At 33.5% G+C, this 12614-nt stretch overlaps 1 protein-coding gene across 1 annotated transcript; it reads left to right on the top strand.

Annotated features, from left to right (window-relative positions):
* Positions 1-9099: 9099 nt before the first annotated feature.
* On the top strand, positions 9100-11896 carry LOC120183295 (L-ascorbate oxidase homolog). The gene is made up of 9 exons (XM_039188020.1): positions 9100-9244; positions 9355-9495; positions 9578-9687; positions 9774-10044; positions 10139-10235; positions 10361-10706; positions 10824-11189; positions 11274-11352; positions 11450-11896. Exons 2-9 carry the CDS (start codon positions 9364-9366, stop codon positions 11651-11653), a joined length of 1605 nt encoding a protein of 534 aa, XP_039043951.1. The 5' UTR covers positions 9100-9244; positions 9355-9363; the 3' UTR covers positions 11654-11896.
* The last annotated feature ends 718 nt before the right edge of the window (positions 11897-12614 follow it).

Raw genomic sequence — 12614 nt, 5'->3', positions numbered from 1 at the left:
TTAATTTTAAATATTTAAAGAATTTTTTTTAAAGTATTTGTTTAATATTTCTAACATTCTAATTTTAGGTGTCTATATCGTAATACCAATTAAAAAATCATTAAATGACCCATGTAATATATATATATATATATATATATATATATTAAAAATTATTTGAAATAACTTAAAAACTATTGTTTGTTTTAGAAAAGATTCAACTTCTTTAAAATTACAAAAGAAAAGTCAAAATCTGGAAATCATTAATTTAAAACCTTATTTTCAACTATTGTCGGCCTTTATTGGTTATTATTGACGTTGTCAAATGATCTACCTAGTTATCGTGTTCAGGGATGGTAACAAGTTGAGTTAGGGTCGGGTTTTGGTTAATCCGACTTGAAAGTATGTATCCTCCATTCAAGTACGATTCGACTCAAAAATTTTATATCCTACATCCGATTCGATCTGACCCAAATATATATATTTCACCCGACTTTTAAAGTATAAATCCAACTTGACCCGACCTCATATAAATTAAGATTTAATTAAAAAAATAATAACATTTTTAAGGAAGTTACATTATTATCTTTAGGTCGGGTCAAAGTATTTTCACCCTCCACATGAATCCGACTTGACCTGACTCCATCCCGTAAAAATATGACTCCTAGCGAACTAGACTTGAATTAAAAAAAAAAAAACCAATTCAACCCTGTTGAGTCGGATCGAGCCAAAAACCCGTTGAATAGATGAAATTACCATCCCGAAATTCCTGCTTGTAATCACTATAATCTTCTAAATCCATAAAATTTCAAAAACCTAAATCTATAATCATAAATCATAATTCCCAAAATATAAAACGCTTAATTTATAAATTAAGCGTGGGTGCGTGAGCAAAAGTTGGAATTACATTGCTATTTCTAGGGACTTTCAGCGGGGTTTTGCGAGGGGGTTCACATTGACGACGAAAGGAGGAAAATTTAGTTTTTTTTCCTAAAAATGTTTTTCTTTAAATAATATTTTATTTTTTAAAGATTAAAGTACATAAATGATCACAATTATAAGATGATACTTTGTTAAGACTTTCTATTATTGAAAGTTATAAAATGATCCCTCAATTATTGAATGTTGCTTTGTTAAGTCATCCTACTATTAAAAGTTATAAAATGGTCATCTAACTATACATATGTTTCAAATTGGCCTTTTTCGGTAAAAATGACCTTTATCTGAGCTGGATGTTAACTTATTCACTAAGAAGAATTGTTTGAGTTGTATTTTGTGGATCAAGTCTTTGTTTACGTTATGTCATCGAGATAATGCTTAAACATTATATTACCGAGCTAATGCTTGAAATCAAAAAGGGTACCGTAGACATTATTAGAATATGATTTTATAATATCTCACTCAATATAATAACATTCAGCTCAGACGATTGTTAATTTTTTAAAGAAAAATAACAAGTATGTTCTATTTTGTAACTTTTATTAGTTTGGGGACTCAACAAAGCAATGCCAAATGAAACACATCGTTTCTATGTGAAATACTTATTCCTTAATCTCAAGATATAAAATAGAAAAAGTTAGTATAGAAAGAGTAAGGGTCAATCCTCAGGGACTAAGGAAGTTGCTGAAAATTTGGTTCTTGATTTCTGATTTGGCGTGAATTGCAAAGAAAATAAAAAAGGGGGTTTATTGTGAAGTTTGTAAAAATGAAAGATTTATTCTAAAGAAAATAAAGAAATAGATTTAAAGAAAATAAAGATGAAAATTCTATTGATAAAAATCAGTCACATGCTTAAGCTTTTGCATCAATTCCAACCGATCCTTGAATAGGATTTTAGCTTCGGATTCAGGTCGGTTACCGTCTACAAGGCTCAACCCCTGTAACTTGTTTTTCTATCAATTAACTAATCATCCAAAATCAATCTTTGGATCTCAGTCCTTATGTGGACTAATCACAACAATCGTTTGTTAATCCAACTCTGTTTTAGTTTTGGAAAAACCCAAATCAGATTATATCATCTTAATGAGAGTTGAATACAATTTCAGTTTCCCTTAGCGGACCGTTTCTAAGTGTGTTCATAGGAACTTGAATGTGCTACAAGCCGATTCTTCCTCCCAACTATTAATCAAAATTGTAATCAATCCAACTTGCAAAGAAAATGTTTTTCATTATAATAGTTTAGTCGATTGTCAATCCTTGATTCCATAAAACTAAAAATGTAACCCAAAAAGTATGAGGTGTTTTTCAATGCTTATATTGAGTTATCGCTTCAGCCTTTGGCTTATGAAAAACTTATCTATCCATGGTATAAACCATACTTAGCATTTTAAAAACAAGAAAAGCTTGTAAAGAAAATTAAAGAAAAACGAAAGTAAAAAGAAAGGAAATTTTATAAAATAAAAAAACTAAAGAATTCAAGAGATGAGAGATGATTCTTTTCAGCTTACCCGAATAGGGTAAAGAAATTAAAAAATATATAATTATTAGAAAACATTCAAACTTAATCCTAAAAATAAAAGATAATCTTGATTTAAAACTTCAGATGTGCGACTGAGTCTCCTGTCTCTATGAAATTGCTGACTGAACCTTTTAAAGATGCTGCCTAGATGGCATGTTGAATGCAATAATGCCCCAATTCATGCCCACTAAGCAACCCTTGATTCCATAAAATAAAAAGTTGCATAATTTTATATATTTTAGCATCATTTCTGGAATCCACTGCCCTACATAAAAATGAATGAAATGTCCAAATCAACAGCTTAAATAAACTAATCAAGGAGTAATTATCAACAAAGTATCAACTAATTTAAACATTAATAAAATTTCCCCTCAATTATTTAATGCTTGTCCTAAAGCATTTCTCAATTCTCATGTCAGAAATCTCAAGTTGTCATCTCCTATTCATAAAATTTCCAATATTTCTAAATAAATTAAATCTAGCCAGTGAAGAAATTTAAGATCAATCAATCAAGGGACAAGTAATCAAATGTAAACAAATCATGGTATTCAAATCATCCGTCAATTGCGTAGAATTCAAGACTTACTACCTCACATTGGTTTGCTCATTCTGCTCAAGTGTTTTGGGTTAATGAATCGCTCAGTCCTAAAATAATCAACACAATACCGTAGGCTTGTAGCTAAATCTAATCTCCACTACTAAGTATGAATGAATATGATGCAATAATCAAGGGGTATTTAAACGGGTTATAACGGGGCTAAGGTTCGGGTGGGATAAAGGATAAAAATGGGTTAAAAATTCAAGTCAAAGTATAGATTATTCCGTAATTCTAATCTAAAGGAAATGCAAATAAAAGAGAGAAAATGAATGATGAAATAATTGAAGCTTTAATTTTTTTTTTCTTCTTCTCTATTTCTTTCTTTTCGCTCTTTGTTTGAATTTTCTATTTTTTTTCTTTTGTTATAATAGTTTCAAAATTTTTACACTTTTTTGTTTGAAATTTTTTCTGTTTAAACAAAACGAGTATTTTTGTTACACTTATCGAACCAAACTACACTGTTCGAATAGTGCATATTTTTATGCTATTTTTTTCCTTTTTTTGTCAAACACTCCCTTTTTCTTCTGTATGTTTTTGTGGAATAATCTTACCTTGACCTGAAAAGGGTGGCAAAAAAGGGAAAATAAAAATTAAATAGGCTCGGGTTAAGAATTGAGTGAACAAAGGAAATGATAAAGCTCAAATTGGTTCACTAAGGGGAAAAATAAAGAAAAGGGTGGACTATTTTTGGGGGAAAGAAGTTGGTTTAATCCTAATGCCCCTATCACATTAAAACATCATAATCAATCGATGTAGTTTCAACAAGCATTACGCTACAAGTTCTAGAATGCAATTAACTAGTTCGACACACTCAATTGAAAGAAAGAACAAGAATAAAAGATATGCTCGTTAGGTCAAACACTAACAAGAAAGGTCCAATTACTAAGTCATCCAATAAATTCAATTAATGAATTCATGAAAGTATCAAGAAAAAATTACACGGAGTAGTCATGCCATGCTATCATGTATCCTAAATTCAACAAGAACAAGAATCAATTCATAAAGAAATACAAGGAAATTAGATAAAAAAAATAGGAAACCAAGATTATTGACAATTCAAATGAAGAACAAGCAAGACTTCAATCACAAAGAATTAGCAAGAGTTAATTTAATTTCTTATTCAACCCCTCACTTAAATCATATTGTCCCAATATGAACAAAAGAATAAAATGCAAAAGAGAAAATGTGAGAATACTATCCAATTAATGATAATCGTGGTTGTGATCGTATCCATGTCGAGAAGGCCCCGAGTGAAGATAGGAGAAGATCTCAGTGAGGTTGGTTTCGATGGAATCCATGGGGCCATACACTTCGTGGATTTCATTGTGTGCATATGATTGAGGGTACTCCTCCGGTGCCATGGGTTTTGGATCCCTCCAAAGAAATACACACGTATTGCAAGGGGTAAATGTGTCGAGAAGAACAATATACGATGCATCGGGAGTACTAGTGAGGAGTCCCATCAAGTTTAAACACCTAGCATCCAATGGGTCCATTGCAAATGCATATGTAAATTGGTTAGTATCAAATGTCAATAGAGATAAGTGAGATGCTAAGTGAGTAATCTAAGGGCCAAGAATGAGTGGACGATCGGAGAGTACAACGCATTCGAAGGCGCGGGTGAATCAAGAGCCCAAATTTACCTTCACACTGATTTGCATACACCACAAGAAAAATAGTTCGACCTTACTTAAGTAGGTCATAGTGTCATTATGTTCGTAGTAGTTATATGCTAGAAACTGGTGTATGTAATGGATAGCAAGATCATAAATGCCACCCTTGGGTGGTACGAGCATTGAAAGTGGCACCCACCGAGCTGGTGAACACCTCATAAGCTATGTTTGTATCGAAATCATACGGAATCTCAAGTAAAGAAGTTATAAAATCATGGTCTGTGACATCAGTCATGAACCCCATAGAAAGTTGAAATCTGCCAAAGACATAGTAAAATATTCACCAAGCAATTTATCTCGTGTAGGCTAAGCTTTCACCTCAACTTAAAAGGGACAAAGCTCGTAAGTGAGCTTATGTTATGTATATGAACGTGTTGTGTGAGAGGAGAAACTCATAAACCTTTAAAACATGAAAAAAAACAAAACTCTCACAATTTTCAAAATTTGTTCAAATCTGAAAATCACTAAAATAAAAAATCAATTAGTTTAAAAAATAATATATTGAAACTCAAAATAAAAAAAGGATCATAAATTAAATACAATTTAAATTTGTAATTCCCAAAAATAAAAACAACGTACAGTCTTTTATGGCCTGACTCTCGAAGTCCCCAGCAGAGTCGCCAAGCTGTCATAACGTTTTCGCGGGGGGAATCTGTTAGACTTAAAATATTTATTTCGGGAAAGGCGATAAAATTCAATTTGGAAAACAATTTGATTTTTTTTGAGTCACCACCAACATTTAAGGTAGGTAGGTTGGAAACCTTAAATGATAAAAAATGGTCTACGTTTTACCAAAGATTCATTTTTAAGAGTTCGGGAGTCGGTTACGTGTGGTGAAGGGTTAGCACCCCCACACCGTCCAAATTTAGTATCTAAACGATTATAGGTCGGTTATATCATCGTGTTGGTCCAACACACCCGAGCTGAACCTCAGAGTAACGATACAGTTCCGCCCAACTTCTCATGATCAGAGCACTGAAGGCTTTCCAACATCATCATAACATCATTCAGCCATAAGTCTGCATCCATAGAACATTCACTCTCTTCTCCCATAAACTCAGGAGCTCCCAAACTTCTTAACTCTTTCGGAATAAACATTCGCGATACTCTGAGGTGCCAGTGCACTGGCGTTCTCAGACGGAATCGGATGTTTGCTATTCTCTTCATAGCTTTCACTACCCGATTCGTCTCTACTCTCTCGATCAGTCGCTCTTCTCGAATTCGTAGAATATGATATCTATCATAACATTCATAAAGATAGTAATTAAGTTAGTAAGGATAGATATCTTCTATATTCATTATATGCCCTATCAGTAACATTGACATCTTAGTGGCATGTAAACTCTTTTTATCAAAATACACTCATTTTCTGTTGAGAACTGACTAAACAAGTAGCTCTGATACCAATAAATGTGACTCCCATCTCTCGTATACCTTTATGTATACAATCTACAAATGTCACATCATTTTTAAACAGTTTCTCATTTGAAAATCCGTACAATTTTATTTTATTTTATAAACCATTATAATTTACTTATAATTAAAACATGCATTAAACTTAAATAGACAATTAAAAGAGATGTTTCATATTTCACCATTTTACAGTAGTTTAATTCAAAACCTTTTCAGAGCGTTTCTACTAAACATATTACATGCCGACTAAAATATTTCAAAAGTAGACATGTATGTCATACTGTTACTGATGAGGAGATTCTAACTTGATGTCTGATGATCTCATTACTCAGCTTGTATTCAACCTACGCGTGAAATAAACACACGTTAAGTATTACTTAGTGAGGCATACTTAATCATAAGTAACTTATAAACATAAATATAGGGTAACAGTTCTAATATTGAGCAACTCTTTACACTTTATTATAAACCGTGCTAATATAATAATTTATCAAGTTTCTATTCATGTTCTTTTATTAGAATGCACGAGTAGTGCCTATACGATAATTCATCAACTCATGATGAATTCCGTGGTTTTACACACGTAGTGCCTGTAGTACACTTAGTACTAATATACCATTGCAACATATGTTTTAACAAAATTTATATATAATTCCTAATGAACATGATAAAAGCACTCGCATGGCTTCCCCGCTATGTATCCAGATCGTAAGGATGATTACTCTGGTACTTTGTCTTTGCCCTTAGTTTTGTTTATCTCGGGAGCTTGGTTTCGATCTACTCAAGCATCCATTTAAAACAATTAACATACCCAATGTTAGTATATTTTCTAACCATTATACTTAAACAATATTCAAAATGACATATCATTAACTTTCTATAACAATAACAACCTATGCTTAACATTTATGGCTCCATAGTATCGATACCCTTACCATGGTATCGATACTATTATACTATGGTACCGATACTCTGCTATGATATCAATACCATTTTTACATTATGTTTCAAAATGGTATCGATACCTTCCCTTCGGTATCGATACTAATTGAATCAGTATTGATACTACTTAGCAAGTTCACCCTATTTTTAGCCTGTGGTATCGGAATTATTCTATCAATACCGATACTCGTACCCATAATTTCCATTTTCAACCCGATTATCACCCAAATGGGGTTAAATTTCGTTATATATACAACATTCAATGCTATTAAACTCTTCTTTACTATCCATACTAACATTCCTTCATTTAGTCTCTTAAAACATTTAAAATCTTCCAAGAACAATCAATTCTAAGAATCACACCACTTTTCCTAATGTGTTCTTAATCCTATCCAATGCCTAATCTCTCATTTACCTCTTTGACAAGTCAAATCTACCAGTAAACATCCATAAACACTTCTATTTTAACATATCACTAAAAAAACCCATTTTCTTCAATCTCTATTATCTCATCCATAACTTAGTTTTGATCCCCTTTAATCCCTCCTTAAGATTCTAGTATACTCAATGCTTCAAAACCCAACCAAAAATGAAGAAATAAACTAGCAAATTGAAAACTCACCTTTGAGCTATGGATGAGAGTATGCACGGGAAAGAAGAAGGAAAGGAGTTGACCAAATTTACTCCCCTTTTCCCCTTACTCTATACTTTAATACCTTAAAAGAAATGAATTTTAAATTCATCTAACTCCAGTTGACCAAAATATTCTTTTAATCCTCCATTACTACAATTTAGTTTAACTATTCTTCCCAATTCATTCTCATCTTTCATCAATTAATCAAATAGATATTAATACTAATAATTTAAGTAATTTTAACCACATTTATGTTGAAATTGATGAGAATTGTTTTGGGGAAATTTTCCTCTTTTCAATCAATGATGTGTGGGTAAAATAAATCTATGCGGTGCCCTTCCATCATCTCATCTCATCTCATCTCATCTCCGGGGGCTGGCGTCAGGAAGTGGGGTAGAGGTGGCGGTGCAGTACGGTGCGGTCAAATGGTTATCAGATCCAGTTGCGAACATCTCACGTGACAACCATTCATTCATATTCAGTACAGTAGGCCCTCCGTGATTGTATAAATTCCACAATCGAAATAATTACAAGAGATTATACATTTCTATTTACCAACTTTAATTTAATTCGAGTAATTTGAAGAAAAAATTTATTAGCACATTTTTTAAATTTTTATGTTGGATTTTATAAAAAAGTCTCATTTTCAAGTTATAAATTTTATCAACATATTTACTTCTAACTATAATGTTATATTAATTTAGATATCAACAAGTGTTGCATAATTAGACAGATACATATAAAATTGATGGACTATAGTTTTCTTAAAAGAAATGCAAATAGACAAACCCGGCTTTCATTTGACTCAATTCTTACAAACTTCTCCAATTATTTATTTTCTTTCTACAACTTACTATTTTTATTGAGGAGGGTGACATATTTAATGCTTTAAGATAAACAAAATGACTTTATGGACTGTCCACTCTCAGTTCCAACCTAAAACTAAAATATTTATGGGAGAAGTGGTGAGTGGCAAAGAACACTTATTATTTTTTTCAAGCCACTTGATTTCTTATGCATGCTGCTTGCATGTGAGGTTGTAAGAAAAAAAAATTATGCAATAAAAAAACCATACTCCAGATGCCATTATCTGTTTGTACGAGTCTAGGAATGCTCTGTCTGATTTAAGTCATTGTTTCATACAAAAAAAGAAGAAGAAAATTACATAGAATTTAGCTCGTCTCTTACTAAAGGTCAAAAGAAAAAACAAAAGCTCTAATCAATGGCGGGATTGCAGGAGCAGATAGATATAATATTTTTAGTAAAGGAAAGAGTTAATGAGTGAAAATAAACTTTAGGTGGAAGCAATTATCATAACGCGAAAACGCGTGAAAGACGCCAAATATACTATTTAACTGCGACAGCCTTTACCTTTGCAACTAAAGGATTGTTAAGTTCAAAAAAGGTTAGAAATTGGATAAATTTACGTTAAAAATTGTATCTGGTGTAGTTTTCCCCCTCCTTGCTTCCTATAAAAACTCTGTACCTGTTCAGATAGTGACCTCAGAAATCAAAATAGCTTATTTTCCAGGAAGTCTCAAATCAGGTAAGTTTCTTTTTTAGTCAAATATGGTCTGATAAACAATTCTATCAGGCTTTGTAGTTAGTTTACTAACTAAATGGTTAATTTATGTTTTAGTGAGATTCAGAGTAGAAAAAAAAGGATATGGGAAATGCAGTGTTGAGTTTGATTATTGGAGTTTTGGGTGTTTCCCTGGTGAATGCTGAAGACCCCTACCTTTATTATACTTGGACCGTCACTTATGGAACTCGTTCAATTTTTGGAGTTCCCCAGCAGGTTGGTAATTTGTTTTTTGGAACGTGGATTTGATTTGAGGTTATAAAAAGTTGACATTTTTGGGTTTTTTTATTATTTTAAGGTTATCCTTATCAATAATCAATTTCCTGGTCCAAAACTTGAAGTGGTGACTAATAACAACATTATATTGAATCTCATTAACAAGCTTGATCAGCCTTTCTTGCTCGCATGGTACCTCTCTCATTCACTTAACTCACATTCCCTGCTTTACAGAATCATGACGTTTTTGAAATGATAAATTGTTCTAATAACAACAGGAGTGGGGTAAAGCAAAGGAAGAACTCATGGCAGGATGGAGTTTTAGGAACCAATTGCCCCGTCCCTCCCAATTCGAACTATACCTACAAGTTCCAGGCCAAGGATCAGATTGGGACATTCACATATTTCCCATCCACTCTAATGCATAGAGCTGCTGGTGGATTTGGAGCGCTCAATATATACCATAGAAGTGTGATCCCAATTCCTTATAAAAACCCTGATGGAGATTTCACTTTACTTATTGGTGACTGGTACAAGGCCAGCCATAAGGTTAGTGTTTCACTCTTGTCGTTTTGCCACCAGAAGGTTCAGATTCTACGAATATTAATACATCATTCTTAATATATTGTTTTGAGATTTGCAGACATTGCAGAATTCTTTGGACTCTGGAAAATCTCTTCCCTTTCCAGATGGAGTCCTTGTTAACGGACAGACAAAGAATACTTTTAGTGGAGTACAAGGTCATCCTTTAATTCATATTACGATTCACGTTTCATTGCTTGTATAATTCATAGCAATTAGATTAATTTCTTTAACTCAATTCTATGAAGCCTTTACTGATTAATTTTTATTTGTGGTGTTTCAGGCAAAACTTACATGTTCAGGATCTCAAATATTGGATTATCCACCTCACTTAACTTAAGGATTCAGGGTCATTCAATGAAGTTGATTGAGGTTGAAGGGTCTCACGTAATTCAGAACATTTATGACTCTCTTGATGTACATGTCGGCCAATCCGTAACAGTCTTAGTAACCTTGAATCAGCCACCAAAAGACTACTACATTGTTGCATCCACAAGATTTACTAGGACAGTTCTCACTGCAACTGCAGTCTTGCACTACGCAAACTCGAAAACCCCAGTTTCGGGACCGTTGCCAGCCGCTCCGGTGTACCAATTTCATTGGTCAATGCAACAGGCAAGAACATACAGGTAATAGTCAATGGAAGATCTATTACCTTTTGTGACTGATCAATGCTGCTGTTTTTCTTGGATTCAGATTAAAACTGATCTGATTTAATTCTTTTTTTTTTCTTCATTTCCTTGAAGGTGGAATCTGACATCTAATGCAGCCAGGCCTAACCCTCAGGGTTCATTTCATTATGGGAAGATAACACCAACGAAGACAATTGTGTTGGCCAACTCAGCATCTTTGATCAATGGAAAGCTGCGTTATTCAGTGAATGGTGTCTCCTATATCAATGCTGATACCCCTCTGAAGCTTGCTGATCATTTTAACATTCCAGGAGTTTTTAGCATGAATGCCATCCAAGACGTTCCTTCAGGTGGTGCCGCCTCCTTTGCGACTTCAGCTATGCCGTCATCTCTCCATGATTTTATTGAAGTTGTCTTTCAGAACAATGAAAACACCATGCAATTTTGGCATCTTGATGGTTATGATTTTTGGGTCGTCGGGTGAGCTGCAATGTCTGGTTTGTTTTCGTACATCTTTTTCTCTGGCTGAGTAGGTACTTATCATTCCTATCATGATATATACAGTTTCGGCTCTGGACAGTGGACACCAAAGAAAAGAAGAACCTACAATCTAGTTGATGCTCTTACAAGACACACGACTCAGGTAATAGCCCATCAAGGACCAAAAGCATATCTTTCAATTGAGCAATGCTCGGAGTTTATGCCACTGTATTAATCATCGTTCCTACTGATGGTTTCAGGTGTATCCAAATTCATGGACAACCATATTGGTGTCCCTGGACAACCAAGGTATGTGGAACATGAGGTCTGCAGCATGGGAAAGGCAATATCTAGGGCAACAGTTTTATCTGAGGGTCTGGAATTCTGTCCGAAGTCTTTCAAACGAATATGACATTCCTTCTAATGTCTTACTTTGCGGCAAAGCTGCTGGGCGCCACCCTTAGCCGGCTAATCTGTTACCTGTCATCAAGGTTTGACCGCGGACAAAATAGATTGAGGATTAAAAAGAGAGTGGATTCAAATGCTTGGCTTTCCTATTCATTTGTAAACCTAGAAAAGCATTAGTCAAATTATCTAATCACATAGTTATCTCTGTATTAGTTCCTTGTGCTTCAGTTTATATTTAGCATACATAATTAAGTTATGAGCTTTTATAAATTTAATCATTTTTTAACAATTTTGTTTTAAGAAAGGTTATGTGGATGTCTAAAGAGATTTAAAGATGTTTGAAAGGCTTGTGTTCATCATTAAAATAGTACTAATGCGAAAGAAGAAATAAAACTTAAAGACATTCTTGTTGGAAAAAAAAAAAGAACGTGTGAGAGCTCAACACAATTCATTTATTTTAATTTAGGACATATCTTCTCAAAGATGAGATTATTTAATCAAACTAGTCCAAAATAAGATTATTAATCAAACTAGTCCAAAATAAGATTATTGCTATTGAGGAATATCATATCTTATCATAGCAACTCTCAGACCTTTTGCGTCCTTGAGTTGCACAAAAGTAAAGTGGGTATCCTCCTAGCTAGCCCTTTTCTTATTCCTGTACGCGATATATGATCCGAAACATCCCCATGAACACAAAACGCTTCACACTGGATTCTTTTACTGACATTGTCGATGGAGGCAATAAACCATTCCGAGGAGTGGAGATGATCTCTCTCCAAGTCATTCCCATGTCTCTTCAGTTCCAAGGCAGTTAATTTTAATTTAAAACATCAAGCACGATATCACTTTAAATTATAGCAGACATTAGCAATTTCACAAGGAAATTTCTGACCTTTAAACTTCATTATTATTGTTAACTGTTGTATGTAGTAATTATTCTGTTCTTGACTGGCACTCTTCCTTTTATCTATGGGCATGTAAAAGAAGGTTGCTAACTCTGCTTTTTGCTTGGCA

This window comes from Hibiscus syriacus, unplaced genomic scaffold (assembly GCF_006381635.1).
Source record: "Hibiscus syriacus cultivar Baekdansim isolate YM2019G1 unplaced genomic scaffold, ASM638163v2 tig00112746_pilon, whole genome shotgun sequence".
Classification (NCBI taxonomy): domain Eukaryota; kingdom Viridiplantae; phylum Streptophyta; class Magnoliopsida; order Malvales; family Malvaceae; genus Hibiscus; species Hibiscus syriacus.
This window is presented reverse-complemented; position numbering and strand designations above follow the sequence as displayed.